General features: G+C 36.2%; 1 protein-coding gene across 1 annotated transcript; it reads right to left on the minus strand.

Moving 5' to 3' along the window:
* Positions 1 to 23,269: 23,269 nt before the first annotated feature.
* Positions 23,270 to 24,214, minus strand: LOC100722676 (olfactory receptor 5P6). The gene has a single exon (XM_003462462.3). It carries the CDS (start codon positions 24,212 to 24,214, stop codon positions 23,270 to 23,272), a length of 945 nt encoding a protein of 314 aa, XP_003462510.1.
* Positions 24,215 to 24,482: the final 268 nt, after the last annotated feature.

Here is a 24,482-nt window from a genome sequence, read left to right on the forward strand (position 1 = left end):
AATAAAGCAGTAGCTCTGGGAAGCTTTAAAGGTATTCAAATGAGAAATAATCTCCCAGGTAAAAGAAAAAAATGATAAAAGTATTGAAAGAGATGCTGAACACATCTGAAGAAGACACAGTTTAAAAATTAGAGGAACAAAACAAAAAGATAGAATACTTAGATGAATAATAGAAGAAACAAACAGAATACTTGAAGCAAATTTGCAGAGATACACAGAAAATCAAAAATTCCATTGAAAGTTGTCAAAACTGATAGAATTTCAGACCTCGAAGACAAGATAGCAGTGAGTGAATGGGGAAGGAAAGATCTTTTAAAAATAACAAGGAACCAGGAAATAACAATTCAAAAACTGCAAGCTGATGCAAAGAAAAACAATATAAGATTGACAGGGATAAATGAAAAAGAAGGGGACAACGCACATGATATCAAGAGGATATTTAGAGAAGAAATAGCTGAAAATTTCCCAAACATGAGAATGGAAACTGACATTAGGATCAGTGAAGCATATAGAACTCCAAATAGCCATAATTAAAATAAAACTACACCCAGACATATAATAATCACCATCCCAGAAATCCAACATAAGAATAGAATACTAAAAGCTGTCAGAGAGAAAAGACAGATCACATGTACAGGAAAAGCTACAAGAATCACAATAGACTTCTGAGCACAAACAACAAAGTCAAGAAGTGTTTTGAGTGAAGTATTTCAGATCCTAAAGGAAAATGATTTCCAACCTATGCTGATGTACCCCAGCAAAACTGTCCTTCAAAATGGATGGAGAATTAAGATACCTCCATGACAAATAAGAGCTGAAGAACTTCTTGGTCACCAAGCCAACCCTGCAAAGAATACTGAAAGACAGTTTAGACACACTTAGGAAAATACACTAAGCAAGGTAGACAATTAAATAGAAGGAAAAGATAAAGATGCAGCAGCAGAAAGCTAACATGTGAACAATGAACCAATATATAAGAGTCACAACCATTAATGGTAAATGTTCTCAATTCACCAATTAAAAGAAACAGACTGGCAGAATGGATCAAGAAACGACATCCAACCATATGCTGTCTACAAGAAACCCATATTACAAAAAAGGAAACTCACAGACTGAAAGTCAAAGGATGGAAAACAATGCTTCAGGCAACAGGAACCTCCAAAAAAAGTGGGGGTAGCTATTCTGTATGCAGACAGTATGAACTTCAAACCAAGAATGATCAGAAGAGATAAAGAAGCTCATTACATACTGGTTAGGGGAAAACTTCAAAAGGAAGAGATAACAACCTTAAATATATATGCACCAAACTTCAGAGCACCCATTTATACGATGCAAGTATTAATAGAAATGAAAAATCAGATAAGCAATGACACAATTATAGCATGAGACCTTAACACAGCATTGACACCAAGGGACAGATCAAACAGACAGAAAATCAACAAAGAAATAACAGAACTGAATCACATATGTGAACAAATGGACTTGATAGACATACACAGAGTGTTCAATCAAATATCAGAATACAACTTCTTCTCATCAGTACATGGGACATTCTCTAAAATAGACCACATGCTGCCCACAGAATGTATTTAAATAAGTGCAAAAGAGTGGAAATTATCCCACATATGTTATCGGACGATAAAATATGTGGGATAATTATAGCAACATGAAACTAGAAATTAATGATAAAAGAAACTGCAAAAATCACAGAATCACATGGAAAATAACACACTCTCGAGCAATCAGTGGGTCACAAAGGAATTTAAGAAAAAATTAAGCAATACCTACAAGGAAATAAAAATACAAATACAACTTACCAGAATCTGTGGGATGCAATGAAAGCTGTCCTCAGAGGAAAATTTATTGCACTAAGTTCCCACATCAGGAAAACAGAATGAATACAAGTAACCTGATGTTACACCTCAAACACCTAGAAAAAGAAGAACAAGTCAAACCCAAAGCCAAAAGAAGTGAGGAAATTATAAAAATCAGAGGCAGAAATTAATGCAATAGAGACTAAGAAAACAATCCAAAGGGTCAATGAATCAAAGAGTTGGTTCTTTGAAAGAATAAATAAAATTGATAAGCCCCTAGCCAACCTTATTAATAAAAGGGAAGAAAAAGCTCAAATTCATGCAATAAGGATTGAAAAATCTAAAATCACTACAGACTCTGGAAATACAGAAGATCCTCAACACCTATTTCAAAAACTTCTACTCAAAAACCTATAAGAGTATGGACAGAAGAAATGGACAAATTCCTAGAAACCTGTGAAGCACCAAATCTAGGTCTAAAAGATGTAAAACTGCTGAATAACCCAATTTCTATTAATGAAACTGAAAATGTAATTAAGTCTTTACCTACAAAAAGGAGCCCTGGACCAGACAGATTCACTGTGGAATTTTACAAGAAATACAAAGAACACTAAATGCTCCCACTCCTCAAACTCTTCAATAAAATCAAAAGGGAAACAATCCTTCCTAAGTCATTCCTGGAAGCAAATGTTACTCTAGTACCAAATCCTGAGAAAGACCCAACTAAAAAAGAGAACTACAGGCCAATCTCCTTAATGAACATAGATGTAAAAATCTTCAATAAACTATTGACAAGTAGGATGTTGCAAATCATGAAGAAGATTATACACCAAGTGGGATTAACCCCAGCCATGCAGGGATGGTTCAACATACATAAATCAATAAATGCAATGCACGATATCAATAAAGCCAAAAGTAAGAATCACATGATCATTTCTATCAATGCAGAAAAACCTTTTGATGAGGTCCAGCATTCATTCATGATAAGAACATTACAGAAAATTGGAATAGCTGGTGTTTACCTCAGTATGATAAAGGCTGTCTATGACAAATCAACAACCAGTATCATATTAAATGGCTCCAAACTGAAGGCATTTAGCTTAAAATCAGATGCAAGACAAGGATATGCCTTATCACCACTCCTATTCAATATAGTACTGGAGATACCAGCCAGAGAAATTAGAGAAGAGAGAGAAATAAAAGGTGTAAAGATAGGAAAAAAGGAAGTTAAATTATCATTATTTGTAGATGGCATGATACTCTACATAAAAGATCACCTAAGCTCCATTGAAAATTCCTAGATATAGTAAATAAATTCAGCTATGTAGCTGGAAACAAAGTCAATACTCAAAAATCAATAGGATTCCTATACACAAACAACAAAATCACAGAGAGAGAAATAAGAGAAGCCACACCCTTCACACTAGCATCCAAAATAATGAAATACTTAGGAATTAATCTCACAAAAGAAGTAAAAGATCTATACAGGGAAAATTTTAATACCATGAAAAAAAATTCGAAGAGGATCTCAAAATGGAAAGACATTCCCTGCTCATGGATAGGAAGAGTAAATATTGTGAAAATGGCCATTCTCCCAAAACTGTTATACAGATTCAATGCAATCCCAATAAAAATACCATCAACATACCTAATAGATCTAGAGAAATCACTCCTAAAATTCATCTGGAACCAGAAGAGACCTAGAATAGCAAAGATAATTCTAAGCAGCAAAGGCAAGGCAGGAGTCACAATCCCTGACTTGAAGTTATACTACAAAGCAACTTTAGTAAAATCAACATGGTACTGGAATAAAAACAGAGCTGAAGATCATTGGAATAGATTTGAAGATACAATCACAACTACAAAAACACTCAACCACCTTATCTTTGATAAAAGGACCAAACATGTTCACCGGAAGAATGACAGTCTCTTTAATAAATGGTGCTGGAAAAACTGGCTCTCCATATGCTGAAAACTAAAACTAGACCCATGCGTATCACCATGTACTAAATTAAAATCTAAATGGATTCAAAGACCTGAATATTAAAACAGAAACATTAAATCTATTGGAAGACAAATTGGGTAAAAATCTTGAAGTCATAGGGGTAGGTAGGGAATTCATGACCAGGAATCAAAGTACATTGGAAATACTTCCCAGAATCATCTCTTATTAAAAAGTTTCTGCATGTCAAAAGAAATCTCCAGAAGAGTGAAAAGAGTGGGAAAAAATGTTAGTGAACTGTCCCTGGGAAACAATGTTAGTGAACTGTCCCTCAGATGAAGGACCTCTGTCAAAAACATATAAAGTATTAAAAAAATCAGACCCCCAAAATTCAAAGATCCAATCCAAAACTGGGCATCTAAAAGGAATACACAGTTCCCAGATGAAAAAATACAAATTACAAATAGATATATGAAAACATGTTCATCATCATTACTCTTTAGAGAAATGCAAATGAAAACCACACTGAGATTCCATCTCATTCCTGACGAAATGACCAGGGTCAAGAAAACCACCAACAACAAATGCTGGAGAGGCTGTGGGGAAATAGGAACTCTCCTGCACTGTTGGTGGGAGTGTAGACTGGTGCAACCACTGTGGAGGTCAGTCTGGAGATTTCTCAAAATGCTAGGATTGGAAGACCCATTTGATCCAGCTATTCCACTTCTAGGCATATTCCCAGAAGAACTGAAAACATCATACCACAGTGATATATGTGCAAATCATGTTTATAGCAGCACAATTTTTTTTTAATTTAAGGAGAAAAGAAAAGAAAGAAAAAAAAACAGTGAAGGGGTACAAGTTATACAGATTTACAGAATAAAAAAATGCGCAGTAGGAAATCACTAGTTAATGGATTACATATTGCCATCTTAGAAATAATTGTTCAAGTCACAAAATTAAAGCTTGTAGAGTGGACATTCCAACAATGATACTGCAAACAGTTCTGTTCAATGATCCAATAAAACTCTGTGATATCATTTTCTATCTTATACATTTAAATATACATGCAGTTATATAGTTTAGAGCACTTTCTTTTCCTCTCTTTTGTACAGTGACTATTACACATTTTGGGTTTCATTGCTCCCACGGTTCTTGTTGCTTTTTTGGAAGAGAGTAAAACCAAATGTGACATAACAGAACAGAATCGGTCAAGTCAAAAGGGTGGACATAATAGATAATATAAAAACATAATACAAGGTGATCAACAATGGTTACCATAATGCCTCCCGCTATTTCTAATAGAATTGCCTATATCATTAGTTGTAATACAATTGAACAAAACTGTAAAGAATAAAACCGACAAAATCAAAACATTGGAGATATTGTAGGTCTTCAAAAGTAGATAAAAGTCAACGAGAATGGGCGTTATAATGAATCTCATTATCTTCTCAGCTGATGCCTAAACTTTCGATCCTGATACTATCCAGCAAAACAGAATATAGGAACCTCAGTCAAAAACAAGATGGTGAGAGTAATACAGGGCTTCAAATCGAGATAATAGAAAGTCAAAGTGGGTTACTATATTATATCCTGCTATATTTTTCCCTTTAATTAAATGGATAAAAATAAAAAAGTAAATAATGGAGTGGAGATTGAGAAAAAAGAGGGCATAACAGCGAAACAGGGCAGATCAAAACATAACCATTTAAGCAGAATAGTGTTTCACCACCAGCTAATCCTGACCCAAAAATAGTTACCGTATTGACTCCCTCCCTGAAGTCCTTGAGTACAACTTCATATACTGTAGCATTAAGTATATCAAAACAATGTAAATCCATTTAAGAGAATGACAGCATTATAGAGTATTTAGAATCGACTAACAGAAAATGAACAATGGTCTCTGTATAATCTCCTTGTCTTTAAAAGGTTTTTTCTTATACTATCGTACATAGCAAAATCCAATAAGATACAACCTGTTTAGACCATTGGAGACAGAAGAACAAAAGCTAGATGAGACTTCAAAACAAGATGGTACTAAATCAGCATTACCTATTAAGATGTCATTTTCTCCAAAAAAAGCTGTTCCTATCATCCAATCTTCTCTGTCTCATTTCTGTTGAGCTCTTTTTCTGTCAGTAGCTGTCAGTTTGTCTTCTTTATTTTGTTCTCTGCTCCATTCGTTGTAGCCTCCCCGCCACTATTTCTGGGTTCTTTGTATTTTTCTTTTTTTAGAATATCCTGCAATACTTTCTGTAGGGTTGAATTGGTGGTTGCAAATTCCCCCAGTTCCTCTTTATCTTGGAAGCACCTCGTTTTTCCATCAATTTCCAGGGACAGTTGTGCAGGATATCTCAATCTTGGCTGTAGATTATTATCTTTCAAAGCTTGAATTATTTCTCCCCATGCTCTTCGTGATTTGATGGTTTGTGAAGAGAAATCTGCTGTAATTCTGATGGGTCTTCCCTTGTAAGTGATCTGTTTCTTGTCTCTTACAGCTTTTAATATTCTGTTCTTGTATTGAATTTCTGGAATTTTTATTATTATATGCCTGGGTGTTTCTCTGTTAGGGTTGTAGGTAGCTGGGGTCCTGTATGCCTCATACATATGAGTATCTTTACCTTTTGCTAAATTAGGAAAATTCTCCTGGATTATTTCTGTGAGTAGCTTTTGTAGTTCACTTGTTTGTGTCCCTACTTCTTCTTTTATGTTCCTAATCCTTAAGTTATGGCTCCTCTTATCATCTTCTTGTCTTTGTATTATTGCTGTGTGTTTCTTTGTTATTTTTAAGAAGTTTTTCATTTCATTCTCCCATGTTTCAAGTCTGCCCTCCAATTCAGATAGTCTGTCCTTAGTTTCTTTCAAGCTGTTATGCCAGTCTTGGGTAGACTTCTTGATTTCTTGATAGTCCCTTTGCACCTGCTTCACATACTCAATGCTTTCTCTGTTTTCTCCATCAAGCAATTCTCCCCTCTTTTTCTGTTCTTCCATTCCACCATCTGCTTTTTCCTGGGTGGTGCTTAGCATTTCTCTAACTATTCTGCATATTTCTAGCTTCAGGTCATTGATAACTTCATTCCTGAATTGGTCTATGAGGCTCTCTAAATGGCGCTTAATGTATATTGGTGCAGTGTCCACTATTGCCTGATTCTCAGGATTGGGGGTCGAGGAGCCTTTTTTGTTGCTTCCCTTCCCCATATTTTCTGTTCCTTATAAAATGTAATCTTACACAGGAGGCCCGGCTTCCCTGCCTGTCAGCCACAGCTTGATCAAATTGCGCTGGTTAGTTGTTCCCGCTCACCGCTGCGCCTCAGGGAGTTGTGGAGGAGGCAGCCTACGCGGGAGTCGGGCGCTCCTCCGGGCCACCGTCAGGCTCTGGGATCTGGGTTAGGCCAGCCTAGGGAGTCCGCCAGCAGCGTCCCTCCGGCCAGGCACCTTTCACCAATCCCGTCCGAGAGGGAAACGTGCGGCTGCAGTTGCCACCGCGCCCTGCTCTTACAGGACTGCCCGCGCCCAGAAAAACCTCCGCTGGAGTCAAACTGCGGTAGGGAGTCAGTTCCTCGCTCACCTCGCCACCAGTCAGCCTTCCTCCCTGGCCGTCGCGTTTCCGACTCCGTTCGCAGACTCCCGTTCCCAAGCCTCTAGCAGCACAATTTGTAACAGCCAGATCTTGGAAACAACTGAGGAATGGATAAAAAGGCTGTTGTATTTTTATACAATCGAGTACTACTCAGCTATAAAGAATGATCACATTGAGATATTTATAAATAAATGGACGCAGCTTGAGATCATACTCATAAGTGAAATAAATCAAACTCACATGTGTAAATACCATATAGTCTCCCTAGTGTAAGAAATTTTTAAGAATACATAAAAGTATATGGTGATCATGATTCCTCATATTTCTTTAAAGCCTTATAATGTTTCCATTCATTAGTTGTAATGATTTTATTCTGGGTTGTTTGATTTTATTGTCTGTGATGATATGAATGGCTATTTTGAAGAAAACAAGATATTATAATAGTTAGTGCTGATTTAATATCATCTTGTTTTGAAGTCCTTACCAAGCTTTTTTCTTCTGTCTCCATCAGGTTTTTCATGTTGTAACTTATTGGATTTTATTTTGTGTGATAAATTCATTTACCTCTTTTTTTTATGGACAAGAAGATAAAATAGTAACCATTGTTTGTTTTCTGTCAGATTGTTTTGAATATACTGTAGTACTTTGATTCTCTTGAATGGTTTTATACCATTTTGTAATGTTTAATGCTATAGTGTATGAAGGTATACTGAAATATTTCAAGGAAGGAGACACTATGGTAGCTACTATCATTCTGGTTATCTTGTGGTGAAACACTATATTGCTTAAGTTGTTCTGTTCTGATCTGTTTTGTTATGTCCTCTTTTATCGTAAGCTTTTTTAAAATAAAAGAAAATTTTTAAAATTTGTTTCTGCGTGTTTTAATCTGTTCCACTGATACTTAGGTCTCTTTTTGGCCAGTACCATGATATTTTTATCACTGTAGATTTTTGGTATAATTTTGAATCAGGGATCCTGATGGCCCCACTTTGCTTTTGTTGTCCAGGACTGTCTTTTCTATTCCAGGTGACTTATGCTTCCAAATGAATTTTAGTAATGTTTTCTTCAACTTTATGAGGTATGCTAATAATAGTTTGATTGAGATTACAATAAATCTGTATAACAATTTTGGGAGGACATTTTCATACATTGGTTCTTCCTACCCAGGAACAAGTGCTACCTTCCAATTTTCTAATATCCTCTTCAATCTGTTTTTTCAGAATACTGTAATTTTGAATATATTGATATTTTACTTTCATTGTGTATGTCTTCTAGTTTGTTAGATAGATTCCTAAGTATTTCATTTTTTGAATTCTATTGTGGAAGGTGTTGCTCCCTTAATTTTGCTTGCAATGTTTCTTTATTGTGTGCAAGAATGCTATTCATTTTTGACTACTGACTTTGTATCTAGCTATGCTGTGCCATTCAGTTATTAATCTACAATTCTTTTGGTGGATTTTTTGGGAGCTCCTATGTAGGCTATCTTGTCATCTTCAAATAATGATAGTTTAACTTCTTTTCCTATTCTTATTTCTTTTTTTCTTTGTGTTGTATAATTTCTATGGCTAATATTTCCAGAAATATGCTAAATAGGAGTGATAATAGTAGACATCTTTGTCTTCTTCCTGACTTTAGAGTGAAAGCTTTTAGTTTTTGACCGCTTAGTATGACATTAGCTGTTAGATTATCACAGTTTGCTTTTAGATGGTAGACCATCTATTCCTATTTCCTGTAGGGTTTTTATCCATGGATGAGTGTCAGATTTTGTAAAATGCTTTTTCTGGGTCTATTGAAATGAACATGTGATTTTTGCCTTCGGCTCTGTTGATATGGTGTACTACATTTATTGATTTGCATATGATGAATCATCCTGGCATCTCTAGTTTGAATGCTAGTTGGTCATGATGTATAATCTTAATAATGTGCTGCATTCTGTTTACCACTATCTTACTGAGGATTTTTGCATCTGTGTTTTTTTTATGGAGATTGGCCTATGTTTTCTTTCTTGGTTCGATCCTTGTTTGGCTTTTGAATCAGGACAATACTTGCTTCCAGGAATGAATTAGGAAGTTTTGCTTCCCTTTCAGTTTCATTCATGAGTTTCATCAATAGTGGCATTAGAGTTTCTGTAAATTTCTTAAAGAATTCAGCAGTGAATCTATCAGGCTTTTCTTTGTTGGTGAGTTGTTATATTCACTGATATTAGGTTACATAGAATTATAATATATTCTTGATGAAGTTTTGGTTATTCATATGTATCTATCAAACTGTCCATTCTTTCTGTGCTTTCCATCTTATTAAAGAACAAGTTCAGGAAACAGGTATTAACGATTGAGATTTCCACTGGATTCATTGTTGTTTCATCCTTTTCATTTTTAATTTTACCAATTGGAGTCTTTTTTGCCTCTTTTTCATAAAATTGACTAAGGATTTATCAATTTTATTTAAACTTTCAAGAACCAACTTGATTCATTGATTCTTTGAGTTGTTTTATTAGTCTCAATTGCATAAATTGATGTGTATAAATTTTTACTCTGATGTTCATGAGGGTGTTGTGTAATTGACATGTGTTTATGTAGTTTTTGTGGTTTCTTTTGCCATTGAGCACGTGGTTATGGTCAGATAATATACATGGGTTAATTTCATTTCCTTTGCAGTAACCTAAGCCTGTTCTATGGGCTAGTACCCAGGTTACTTTGTAGCCTGTCCCAAGTTCAGCTGAATAGAATGCGTTTTCTGATGTTGTAGGATGGAAGACTGTAGATATCTACTAAGTCCATTTTTCACAGGTTTGCTTTACTTTTGATATTTCTTGGTTGATTTTTTTGATCTGGTTGATCTATTTATAACAGTGATGTATTAAGATCCCCCCTTATAACTGTGTTAGTGCTTATTTGATGATTTGTGTCTGTTAATATTTGTTTTATATAGTTGGGTGCACCAGTGTTTGGTATAGATATTTATGATTGTTATCTCTTCCTCTTGGACTTTTCCTTAAAATATATTTAGTGATTGTCTTTCTATCTTTTGATCTGTCTTGGCCTGAAGTTCACATGTCTGCAAATAGACACACTACCAATATTTTTTTCTGGGTTCCATGCACACAAAGTATTGCTTTCCATCCTTTGAATTTTGGTCTGTGAATTTCTTTTTTAAAAAATTTTAAAAATTTAATTTTAAAGAGGTAAATGAATTTATTTTTGAGTTAATATGTTTCTTCCATTGAGCACATTGTGGAATTTAACTTGTTGATCCATTCTGCCATTGTGTGTGATTTTTAATTGGTGAACTGAGGCCACTTACATTGAGAGTTATAACTGATACATATTGGCTTATCCTTCTTATATTATTTTCCTGCTATGGGTACCCTGATTTTCTCCTGTGTATAACTGCTTGTCCTGCTTGGTGGCTTCTTTCTTTTGGCATTCTTGGTATTGTGGCCTTGCTTATCCCTTTCTAATACATCCTTCAGAGTATTTTGGTGAGCTAATGTGCTGGCTATGAATTGCTTCAGTTACTTTTCATAGAAGTAACAATTTTCCATTGACTGTGAAAGATAGTTTTGCAAGGTATATCAATCTGGGTTATAGGATTTTTTCTTTTTCTTGCAATACTTCACTCAAGGTGTCCACTTTACTTGAGGATTTTGATGAGAAGTCTGTTGTGACTTTTATGGATTTTTCTTTATAGGTGATTTGTTTCCTTTCTCTATCCACCTTTAATATTCTGCTCTTGTTTTGCATTTCTGGAACCTTGACTGTTACATATTTCAGTGTAGATTTATTTTGGTCATGGTTATTTGGAATTCTATATGCTTCATTGTATGTTACATTATTCATCCATGTTGGGGAATTTTTCTGCCATTACTTTTGTGAAGATTTTTTTTTTAGCTGCTTGTTTGGTTTCCCAGTGTCCTAAGTTCCAACAAGGTGTAGATCTCAGGAGACACTGGTGGTTCTCCCCCTGGAAGGGCCGCAGTTGAAGAGGGTTTTTAAAAAATGGCATTTCCACTGTCTTTGGTTTTGTCATTGATTCTGGAAAATCCTATGTTATTATTCTATAATTCATCTAGTTGCTGTTGGATTGATTTTTTAATATTCATTTGTGATTTTTAAGGTATCTTTCTTTTCATGGTCAGTAACCACAGTCTTGTCTCCTAGATTTGATATTCTATCTTCACCTTTGTTTGATCTGTTGTGTATAATTTCAGCAGAATTTTTAATTTCCTGGGTATGGGTTTGGATCTGTCTCATGACTTCAATTTCTTTTCTATTCTGGGCATTCATTGTTTCCCTTGTTTTTCTAAGGTCTTCTATATTTAAAAAAAAATTTTTTTTAACTGGTACTAGGGATTGAACTCATGACTTCGTGCTTGCAAGGCAGGTTAAGTTAATAGGAAATAAAGGATGGTTACCATAGTATATCCTGTTATTTTTTGGAATAGCAGCCTGTGCCCTCAAATCTAGTACAAACAGACAGACTAGAACAAAATATAATCAAACTAACCAGAGCAATGAGAATAGTGTGGATTTTAAATCCTGATAAACTATTGACAATGTCCTCTGCCTTCCTTTTCTAGACAATTCCTCCCCTTTCACTTTCACAAGGCTCATTGTATATTTTGGGTCCCACTAACTCCTTTAGTTTTTAGATTCAGGGGGCAACTCACTACTTACCTAAGTGGTTCTGAGCCATTTTACCACTGAGCTTGATCTTAAGTTGTATTCCTTTATGTACCAAAACCTCACGTTTTTTCTTCCTTATAGCTGAGTAGCTCTCCACTGCACAAAAATGTCATGTCTTTCCAACCTACCTGCAGCCGTTGGATGAGCTGCCCCTATTTCTCTCTGGTTTCCTGCCACATAGAGCATTGTTTTCCCATATTTGACTTTTGGTCCATAAACCCTTTTTAAGGCTAATTATACTTCCTATACAGAGCATCAAGATAGACCTTATCTACTGATCTATTCTGACTGTGTTTTTTTTGTTAGTTTTTGTCTGATATTAGTGTATCAAGAAATATCTATGTTAGAGATTGTAGCCTGCCTTCTCTGCCTCATTTCTGCTATGCTCATTTCTGCAATTGGTTGTCTACTTTTCTCCTTCATTCCACTGTCTGCTCCATTCACTGAGGTCTCTCTGCCACTGTTCCTGAAATCTTGGTGTTCTCTCTCTCTCTCTCTCTCTCTCTCTCTCTCTCTCTCTCTCTCTCTCATGTTCTTCAGTATTTTTTGTAAGGTTGGATTGGTGATCACTAACTCCCCCAGTTCTTCTTTGTCATGGAAGCATCTTGTTTCTCCATTAATTTAGAGAGAGAGTTTTTCAGGGTACATCATTCTGGGTTGGAGGTTCTTTTCTTTTAGGGCTTGGAATACTTCCCTCCAAACTCTTCTTTATTTGATGGTTTGTGTCAAGAAGTCTGTCATGATTTTGATGGGTTTACCTTTATAGGTGATCTGTTTCTTTTCTCGGATGACTTTTCTGTTCTTGTGCTGAATTTCTGTGATCTTGATTATTATATGCCTGGGTGTAGATATGTTTTGGTTGTAGCTGGCTGGAGTTCTGTATGCCTCATACATCCGAATATCGTTTCCTTTTACTATGCTTGGGAAATTTTCCTTAATTATTTCTGTGAATAGACTTTGTATTTCATTTGTGTTTACCACTGTTTATTCACTTAGATTTTTTATTCTTAAGTTTTAAAACCTCTTGTCATCTAGCCTTTGCTACTGCCTGTTTCCTTGTTATTTTAAGAGATCTTTCCTTTCATGATCACACATTGCAAACCTGTCTTCAAATTTTGATAATCTATCTTTAGTTTCTTCCAAGAAATTTTTCCAGTTTTCAATGGAGATTTTAATTTCCTGATAATTTCTTTGAATGTTTCATGTATTCTAGATTTTTAATATTCTTCATTGAAGGTTTCCCTCCTTTTTCTGTGTTTCTCCACTCTTCCATCTGTGTCTTCTTGAAAGGTGCTTAGCATTTATTTGATTAATCTTCTTATATCTTGCTTTACTTGTATTAGTATTTCATTTTTGAGTTCTTCTATAATGTCACAAAGATATTTCTTTATCAGCTGATGCCATGTCTGATATTGCATGTTTTCTGCCTTTGGTCTCTTCTGTATTTACTTCTCCTGGAAACCTGGGTTTCTGGCTGAAGGCTTTTTCTTTTTGCTTTGTCTTGTCATGTTTCTGGTTTCTTCTATACAGGTGTGCGGTGGAGGTCCCAGCCACTTACTTTATTGATTAAAGTTCTTCTGAAGTGTGCTTGCTGGATAGAGATTGCTGCCCTTTCCAGTTTGCTGTTGATCACTGAGGTGCAAGGAGGGGAGGTGGCCCCTCCCCTCTGAGCCAGTCAACCGGTGGGGCCTTCACCATGTTATTATGTGCCATGTGGACAGAGTCTGTTCAGGACAGTTTCTTGGGCAATTTTGTCCCTGCCTATTGGGCCCTGATCAGGGGCATGACCCAGCCCAAGCAGATCCCACCAATCCACTCTGGGCCAAGAGTGGCCAACTGAAGCCATTGTGGTTCCTGGTTCAGGCCCATCCCACCCAATTTCAATATGCTGTCTAGCCAGTCATCCCCCTCTGGTGGGAGCACCAGATTCTGAGCACTCACAGTGGGTTAATGAAGATCTCCACACCAGCTCTGTTCTCCACTGCAACTTGTTCTCTGGCCTCGGGCCTCAGACACTCCAACCCCCGATTTAAGCCCAACCACAAATTCAGCATGACCACAGGTCATCTGACTCCAAGGTGCCTGGCACAGCATGGGACTAGATCCAGGGAGGGTGCATCTGGCTTTAGCCTTCTGTCCACATTTTTATCCTCCTCCCTTTTTTTGTTTTTCTTTTTCCTTAGTTCCTTCCTGGGTTGTGAAAATTCCTATTCTTTTGTCCAGTCTTCTCCATGATGGTAAATTCTAGTGTCTGAGCTGTTTCTTTCAGAGATGCTCTTTTCCTTGCTACTTTTCAATCTGCCATCTTCTCCAGCCTCCACTCTTCTATATTCTTATCTCTGTCTGCTGTAGATTTGTTGGGCATATCTTTCATTTTGATTGACGTTTTTTTACCTGAGAGATTATATTTTTCTATAGCCACATCATCCATTTTTTTTGTTGTTGTTGTTGTTTACTTCTGCTATCATTTCAGAAAATTTGTGTTGTGGCTTCCCATTTCTTATACATTTTTGTGCTCTGGAAGTGTTTTGGATGGGCTTGAGGTCTGAAGTTGCGTTTTACTTCTGTGTCTTATCATTTTCTATTTTGTATTTTTTATATGTTGGTGTTTATAGATTTCTTATGGTAGATAGCTTTATCACTAATTTCAAGGCTTCTCTAGGGAATATCTGTCCTTCAAATATGTCTTCAAGGTGTAGTTGACTCTGGGTTTTGTGCCTATCCCAAGAACTTTCCTTTCCAATTTATCGATGATGAGACTTTGCCATCTACTTACTTATGAACTCATCCTTTGTACTAGAATAACATGATGGTTATTATCTCAGACAATTGAAGTATTTTCATATAAGAGAGAAAGACTGATTAGAACATGTATGATATCTTGGTGCAAGTTGAATAACTAGGAATGGTAACAATCTAGTGACTGATGAACTGTGGTAACTAGTAATTTGGGTAACTTAAACCAAAGGATCAAACTCCAACGTTGTATAACAAAGTCCAACATATATCAGGAACTTGTATGCAATGAGTTTCTCCCTGGTAGATTAATTTTTTCCTGCTTGAGGGGTATTTAAGAAGGATAGGGGACCAAAGAGAGAGATGAATGAGGAGAAATGTAACAGAAATAAAGTAGTAAGGCAAGGGATGGTTACCCAAGTTTTGAGAAATTAGGAAACAGCACAAGAAAGAAATAGTTAAAGAGAAAGCAAAGAAAATTGAAGTGAACCAGAAACAAAAGAGACTATGTTCGTACACATGAAAATATTATAAGATGAAGAGAGATAACTGAGGGAAGAGAAAGAAGATGAATGGAACAAAACAAGAATAAAAGTAAGAAACATAAATAGTAAAAAAAAAAATCAAAGAGCAAACAGCAAAACAAACAAACACTCATCCAGACTGAAAAAGGAAAACCACTTATACTAATAAAGAAAAGAAACAATATAATTCTTCTGATGGTTGTAGCTCTGTGGTAGTGTCCAAGTTGAATCTCAGAATTGTGCTATGTAACCCTGCCAAGTTTGTAGCAGGATTTTTTTCTGGGTGAGGGGCTGATTTTAGTCTCTGGATGTGGAGGATGGAATGATCTCTAGCTGGGAATATTTTGGATGCCCATTTCTCATTATGGTATTTTGGCTATAGGGCTCTCCCAGATACTGTGGTACCTTAGGGTGAATTTAGCCCATCGTTGCTCTCAGATCCATATATATTTGCCTCTTTTCAGACTTTGCACAAGTTCTATTTCACACTACCATCTCCTTTTACTCCTGGTGATAGGCACGGGGAGTGACCTTGTCCCACTGCAGGACAAAGGTGTTTACCTAGTTATACACTGAGCCACTGGAGCCACTGGAACAGAGTTTACATGGTCCTGGTGCTTCCTCTCATCAAAATATTCCCTAGTCTGCTTCTTAACTGCTGGCAATCCACTGTGACTGGATGGTTCTTCCCTCCAGGATTTTGGTAATTAAGCACCTCAGGTTGTTCTGCTGGTGGGGTCTTCCTAAACCCTTTGAAATAACTTTCCTCATGTTTTTGTACTCAAACAGAATGTTGATTTACCAACTACTGGCTCTGTGGGACCCCTCAAGAAACAATGTCCTACTGTGTTGTGCCTGCTCCACCAGGGCACACTGGACCTGCCTCATTCATTAGTTTATTAGGGATTGGAACTTTTTATCTCAATTTCGAAGGTAGTAAAATACAAAAGAACAAGACAGAACAAAGCCAAGTGAAATTGATACAGAATTTCACAGCAGGATAATGGGATAACAATAATCAGGACTTCACAGCAGGATAATGGGATAACAGCAATAGGTATGATAGTATATCTCATTATCTTCACAATAGTTGCCCATTCTACCAGGTATAGAAAAATCAAATCAAAAACACAACATTATAAAACCTATCAAAACAGATAATGAATAGAGCAAAACAATCAGAACAAAGCAAAACAGTGAAAACAATTTGCCTTCAAAGAAGATAGAAGGAAATCCCTCATATTTGGTATGCTGCATATGGTGCAATAGAACACCATATATGTAGCACCAATATAGCACCAAGAGATGCATAGACATCTGGCCCCCAGTTGCTAACCAAGGAGGTGGGGAGATGGAATGTTTCATTCTCAACCTATGCATGGGTAGGCTCATGGGAGATACTGACTGGTTCTCTTCTTGGCTCACCTACTGCCTGCTTGCAGTGCAGCCACTTACCAGGAAGGAGGGCATGTTGCTTCTCAGCACCCTAAATTTCACCATGGCTGAATATCAGGAGATGCTGACTGTTTCTCTTCCTGGCTCAATGGAATTTGTTTTCTTTTACAAATCTCATTTAGCCTTTTAATGTCTTTCCTTCTTTTTTTAAATTTTGCTCTCATAAATTTCCTTATTCTTTTGCTTGTTTGTTCTTCTGTTACATTTATCTAAAAATTAATTTTCTTTTCTGCTTCATAAGATCCTTTATCTCATTTTTATTTCCTCTTATATTCTATTGATTAATTTTTCACATTTTACATTTTTTATTCTGTGGTTCCCTAGTTCCTCTATTTTTCCTATTATAACCATCCAGTTTTATCAATCTTGAGATAGTGATCTGGGTTAATATTGTTTTATTATTAGTGTAAATATAATTGTTTTAGTAGACATTTAAGATGTCACTATTTTTCTTAGTATTTATACTGTAAATGTTACAGTATGTCAATATTCAGTGTTCCTTTGACTCTGTTACCTTTGCTGATTTTATTGCGTGGTTGCTACTATTAATTGGTTTTCTTTATTTGCCAATATCTGAATCATCTTGTGTCATTAACGCTAACATACTCCATTTCCAGATAACTCAGTGCTTGGCCAAATATGCTGCACTTTCCCACCCAAACAAGAGGATGCAGATGGATATTAGGTGTTATGATTTGTGTCTAGATGTCCCCCCAAAGGCTCACCTACTTTCAGATGGGGATTTTTTTGAAGTAGTTGAGTCTAGAGATTGTGACTGTTTTACAGTTTATTGCTGGGATAAAGGGTGCTGGAATTAAGGATGGGCAATTGCTGGAACAGACCACACATTACATTGGCAGTGCTAAAATTCCAGCAATCTGAATAAGATAAAACAAATGGGAAAAGGCTCCCCCCTTTTTGTTTGCTGTTGGTGTTTTTGGTGTCTTCTGAAGCCATAAATTGTTTCCCCTTCGCCATGCTTTGGTGTCGGTTGATTATGGACTGAAATGTCTACAAACTGTCCCCTATATAAACCTTTCCTGCTTAATTTTGGATGTTGGGAATTTTGTCTCAGCTATGAGAGAAATGTAACTAAGACTTTGTGGAAAGACAATGTCCTATACTTATGCCCAGGATGAAACATTTGAAAGGAAACTGTAATGAAAGAGATCTCCATATTAACAAAAAAATCTTCCTCAGCACAACCCACAATCCTCAGCACAAAACAAATAAACAATCAATAGAAACATGAAAGGCAGGGCAACAAAATACCTCCAAAAACTACCAACTCTCCAAAAGCTGATCCATGGGGTTTCAGCATTGTGTGTGTGTGGGGGGGGGCTTAAATTAACAGCCAAATTTTTCAAAGAATAACAGAGGAGAAATAAAACAGATCAATAAGGAGCTTAATGAATATAAAGAAGATACAGTACTGCCTCAGTTCAAAAACTTGATTATTTCCATGATTATGGGCACAGAATTTCTTCCACAATTCTCATTCTAACTAAATTGCAAGCATTCGATATCTGAAATCATGGAAATAATTAAGTTTCTGAATTGAGGTACCACTATTTGCCTAAATAGATGAGATCAAGTAAACAGAGTGATTAGCAAGTTTACAGAAGACAGTGATAAAATGCTAGCTAAGCTAACATAAATATTACAAAACATGAATGGCCAATTTAGGAAAGACTCTGAAATGGTAAGAAACAAAAATTGAAGAAATTAGAAATTCAGTTGAAAGTATGGGCAGCAGAAGTGACCAGTGTGAGGACAGAATGCAGAAGTATAGAGAGGGCTATTGTTGGAGATCACCTCTTCAGAGATACACTAAAAGCCACAAGAGATCATGAAACATGAATCCAACAGCTGCTAGAAGTCAACAGAAGAATAAGATTAATCAGGATTAGTGAAAATGCAAAATAGCACAAATCTCACACAAAGCGTTTTTGTAGGGAACTTTGCAAATATTGGGAAAGGACTTTAAAAATAAGAGAGGCATTTAGAGCACTAAAGAATTACCATCATGAAGGAACATCTCCCTGACATGTCATAGCCAAATCTCAGAAGTTCAACACCAACACAAGGACTGAATCTTAAAAATTGTTAGAGAAAACTAATAAATTTTTAATAAGAGCAAATCCAGAGGTGAATGTGGTTGTGCGTGCACTTGGGAGGCTGAGGTAGGAGGATTGATGTAAATTGGAGGCCAGTCTGGGTTACATAGTGAGTTCAAGGCCAGCCTGAATTGCATAGAGAGACCTTGTCTCAAAAAAAAAAAAAAAAAAAAAAAAAAAAAAAAATCCATTAGAAGCACAGCAGACTTCTCAACACAAACCTTAACGGCAAAAAATCCAAGAGTGAAGTGTTTAAATGCCTAATAAAATAACTTCTAGTCTAGACTGATATATCTTGCAAAAGCATCTTTAGTTATTTTTCTTATTCTTAGCTACTCTATTTCCTCTGTTGATTGTATCAAGTAAATTGTGCTTACAACTGCTCCAATCCTTTGCATCTTCTCCACAGCCTTCTATTCCTTGTATCCACATTGTACTACTGAGCCCTTTAGCAAGTTTATTTAATTTTGATGAGTGTACTTTTTACTTAGAATTTTCCTTTTATGTTACTATTGTTGCTTGGGAGTATTTGTTCAAATGAGAGTAATTAACATGGCCATCCTTTGATATATTTATCATTTCTTTGTAGTTATACCATTCAGAAATTTTTGTTGGAGCATTTTGAATCTTATAATATATTACTGTTAAGTATAATAAGCAATCATGTAATAAAATGCCAGAATTTTGCTTTCCTATTTAACTATAACATTGCCAATATCACAGTTTTAAAATTCCATTTGATTCTTTCCAATAAGTTATATTTTGTTGCTGAAATTTTCTATTTTGCCTATGTCTTTCAAGTAAACAGTGATTGCTTGTTGAAGCATTTTGATGGCTAAAGTAATTTGTCAGGTAATTTCAACATCACTTCATATTGGTGTTGACACTCTATACTTATTCTATTTCTTTGTTTACCTTTAAAATTTTTTTGTACTTAATGTGACTTTGTTTAAACTAATTATCATGCATGTTTTAGATTATGGATTATGCTCATTCTTTTTTAAAGCACCCAGTTCTCCTGTGGTGGCTTAGCTACAATTGGTGCACAAGTATATTTGTTTAGTCTCCTGCTGGGCTCTACAGACACAGTCTACCAGCAAATGAGCGTGATGCAATTTACCTCTTTCCAAGAGTATGAGGTGGAAATTTACCCCCCACTCTGCCCTGGTGTCACTTTCCCAGTGAAAGTGGAGTCATGCAAGGCAGGATTCTGAGTGAGCTCTGCTCTTAGTGAGGCTGCAGTCTCACTAGGGAAGGAAAAACTGTATGGCTGTTCTGCTCTTAAAGCTCCCTACTGAGAGCACATGCACAACAAAGGGGGCAGAGCACAAACTGTCTCTCCTCAGATCACCTCCTTAAGTTTTATTTCTTCCAGGTGACAGTGGAGGCTTGTTTCTCTGGTGGAATCTAGACACTAGCAGTCAGGGGAATAGGAAGAAGGCTGGGAAGGTGAGGATTAGGCCCTCAATTTGCCACATTGAAAACATGGGGAATGGGAGAGTTCTTTTTTTTCACAGCACATGTTTGAAGTATAGCAAATATTAACGACGATTTTCTGTTTTGTTAAGGCCATCCTTTTCTCAGATTTTTAAATCTGTAACTGCAGGCTTTTCCCTTAGAGTATCTTAATCTGTTGTTTTAGAGACCCTGCACAGAAGGCTCTACTTGTCTTTGCAGGAAGCAATAAAGAAACCCATGGTACTCACTGTTAGTTTGACTCTCAACTTATAAAGTTTCTAAGCTTCTTTATACTCTTTTAAAGTCTTCTTGAGGAATAGCAAAAATGAGAATGGAGAATGAGTTAGGAGAGCATAAAAATATTTTTTTTAATAAAAAGAAGTTCAGGAGACAAGAAGCTACTTTATTTTCAGTGGAACCAGAAATACAAGCCTCCAAGCATTTGGACACATTCACTCTGCTTGTTATTTGTTTTGGGCACAAAATTAGTCCAATGCAAATTACCCTGCCATATTCAGAAATGGTTTGCTAGGAAGGAATGTCTTAGAAGTGAAGGACCCTAGGAAGGAAGTGTCCTCTAACAGCTCATCATTTCACAGCTATACAGATGTGTATGCTTTAAAAGAAGTAGAACTGTTATAAATGTATGTGGGACCTTGAGTTTTTACTTATGCTATAGTGCCTCTGTAGAGAAAGGATTTAAACTTAGCAGACTCAATAGTAAATCAAGAGCAAAAGTTCCATTCAGCCACCCATGATTTATTAAATGATCTTCATTTGTTTGTCATCTCAATTAAGTTTTTAAGCTTACTATATGTCAGGGCTCTAAAGTGACAGAGTAGGAACATTAAGTGATTGTGGCTGTCCAGATGAAGCTTCCAGTATTATGTAAAACAAACCCTAGATATATAATTACCAGTGCAATAAATATTTTGAAGAAAATACAAACAGTTCTACAAGACCTTCTTGGTGTCCTTTGATTGGTCAGGAGCTTCAAGAAAGCTTCATAGAAGTGTTCATACTGCACACTGGATGGACCCAACAGAACAAGTACCCAGGTTGCTCAGGTTGCACACAGAGCTACTGCATCTGAGAGGGTATTGAGGCAACAAAGAAAGTGAGTATGGTTAAGGATGTTAAAGAAGATCAAATTATTTATTACTGTAGTATGAGGAAACCCAATAAGGATCAATTATTTATTATTATATGGGTTTCCTTATAGCTTCTATGCACTCTGCAAAGACAAGCAGAGCCTCCCATCCAGGGTCTCTAAAACTCAAAGACTAAAATTCTCTAAGTAAAAAGCCTGCAGTCCAAGATTTAAAAATCTGGATAAAGGGTGGCCTAACAAAACAGAATATCATCAATAATATTTGCTATAGTTCAAAAGACAAAGAAGAAAAATATCGAGAGATAGAAAGAAAAGAAAGACCATGTTCAGGATCAAGACATGCTGAAAATCTTTATCCTTATTCTAAAGTGTTTGGAGGAATCAGTGAAAAGTGTAACCTTTTCGATTTATGGCCATCACTATATGGAGAATGAGTTGGAAAGGAAAGAGACTGAAGACAAAATTTGGTTAGTGATTATATTTATCTGTCTTCTTCAAGGAAATAGAACCAGTAGAATATGTGTATATATGCAGCAAGTACATACATGTACCCGTTCACTTCCATTTATTTCTCTACATACCTGCATTTATCTATCAATCATCAATCATTTGTCTATCTAAATAGAATTTAAGAATTTGTCACATCCAGTTGTGGAAGATAAGTCCAAAAACAAAGCACTCGTAAACAGATTCAAAATACTGGCAAGGTGGCCTGGAGTCTAAAGCTAGTCGATAGACAGATTCATTCCTGCTCGAGGAAGCCCAGTCTCATCTACATTAAGGGAGAGAACCTATTTCATTCAATGTCCAATGATTTAAATGTTAATCAACCTTTGAAAATAGGATCAAAGTACTATCTGGATTTGTTCTCATTAGAACACAGGGGACCCCAACATCAGGTAGATTGACACAGAAAATTAAGGAACACAGGACTACTATTGTAAACTAAATATAAGAAGGAGCAGCTTGAATTGGAAGGACTGATGTAGAGGAAGAGATATATGAAAACTGGATTCAGAAAGCATGAGATTTTGTGATGATAGAAGTGCAAAGGAAAGACAAATACAGTACTCTCTTTAATCGGAAACAAATCTAATGATAGTGTTTGTTACTGAAAGGGAATATTTTGAGGAAGTACTCTAGAAAGGGAAGAGAAATAAATTCTCCAGTTGTCAGCAAATAGAGGTATTTTAAACTTCCCAGGAGAAAGATAGTCCAACTTCTTCAAGCTTCTTTAGTGTGATGGCAGTCAGTCTGTAAGTCAGTGAGTTCAGTGATATGTTCCATTATTTCCTTAAATAATTCATGAATTTTGGTCATTTCTACAAAAGAAGTAATCTTTTTTTACCTGATAGCGCAATTTACCAGTTAATGAGGGGAATCTCAACCTTTTATTTTTGGTAGCCTCTTTATACCTAAGATCGGAATCAGAGGTCAAAACCGACCTGTACTGTATTGTCATTTAGTCTCAGATTGTACTCAGTGACTATAATGGCCATGCACGTTTCAAGAGAGTATTCTTGAAAAGGGACACTATAAAAATCTCAATTTATAAAAGATAAACGCAACATTGAGAAACTCTGCATGTAATGTAAAAGAAATTGTAAAAGGTAATTTATGTGGAGAAATTGTTTTTAATTATAAATTAGCATTAATAAAGTTAACTTCTATCAGACATTGATTAATATTATGCCTAAAAAGCTAATTTATATAGTCACAAAAATGCTCTGTGCTGGGTAGTCAAAATCAGTACATATATTGCAACCAGATACACTCAATTTTCTTTTTATTGTTGTACCTATGAAATATTAGTATTACATCAAGTCCTACAAAAAAAAAAGATGTCACTAAGAAAATATTTTCCTACCAAGCTCTCTCCTCAAAGCCTCTTTGATTTCCTTGTTCCTGAGACTGTAGATGAGAGGATTCAACATGGGAATCACCACCATGTAGAACACAGACACCACCTTGTTCTGGTCAGTGGAGTAGCTGGACTTGGGCATCACATAAATGAAAGTAATGGTCCCATAGAACAGGGTGACTGCAGTGAGGTGGGAGGTGCAGGTGGAGAAGGCTTTGTGGCGCCCCTCAGTGGAGCGCATCTTCAGGATGGTGATGAGGATGTAGACATAGGACACTGCTATGACAAACACTGTGACCACAATGATGGAGCCAGCTGAAAATGAGGGAACCACTGCAGGGATGCTGACGTCAGAACAGGAGAGCTCAACTAAAGGAGCAAAATCACAAAAAAAGTGATTGACTGCTTTTGGTCCACAGAAGAATAAAGAATAGAAGCAAAGAGTGAAGGAACAAGTATTAAGAAAACCACCTATGTAAGCAACTAGAAGTAAAAGAACACAGACGCGTGTGGACATTTTGGTTGAGTAGAGCAGTGGGTTGCAGATTGCCACAAAGCGATCATAGGCCATGGCAGCCAACAGAAAACACTCAGTTGACCCAAAGAAAACAACAGAACCAAGTTGAATGGCACATCCAAGGTAGGAAATGGTGTTAATCTCCACCAGGAAGTTTACAAGCATATTGGGTGTGACAGATGATGAATAGCCTATGTCTGCAAAAGCCAAGTGGCTCAGAAAAAGGTACATGGGATGGTGGAGATGAGAAGAGAGTTTGATAAGAATGATTGTGCTGAGATTACCAGATACAGTCACCAGGTAGATGCACAGGATGATCATGAAGAGAATGACTCGGAGGACAGGGTCATTTGTTAAACCCAACAAAATGAATTCTGTTACTGCAGTGTGATTCCCATCCATCAGCAAATCCATGAGACAATGTAGCTGCTGCCAATACAAACCTGTGATGCAAATATCATACAAAAGATTTTTAAGTGCGATGGCCTCATTTTCATTAATGCATTCATGGAGGTTTTTACAAAGAAATATTCTTGCAAAAGATTGATTAAAGTATTTTTCATATAATTACATGTATTGAATAAGTTTATATTTTAAAATTGCTATCAGACAAAACAGTTTAAACTTGTTTAAAAGGATTTGTATCCTATTTTTTTTCAGATTGAACACTATTGGTTTTCAC

This window comes from Cavia porcellus, unplaced genomic scaffold (assembly GCF_034190915.1).
Source record: "Cavia porcellus strain 051 isolate PalLab524CR breed Dunkin Hartley unplaced genomic scaffold, mCavPor4.1 scaffold_9, whole genome shotgun sequence".
In the NCBI taxonomy this organism is placed as follows: Eukaryota; Metazoa; Chordata; class Mammalia; order Rodentia; family Caviidae; genus Cavia; species Cavia porcellus.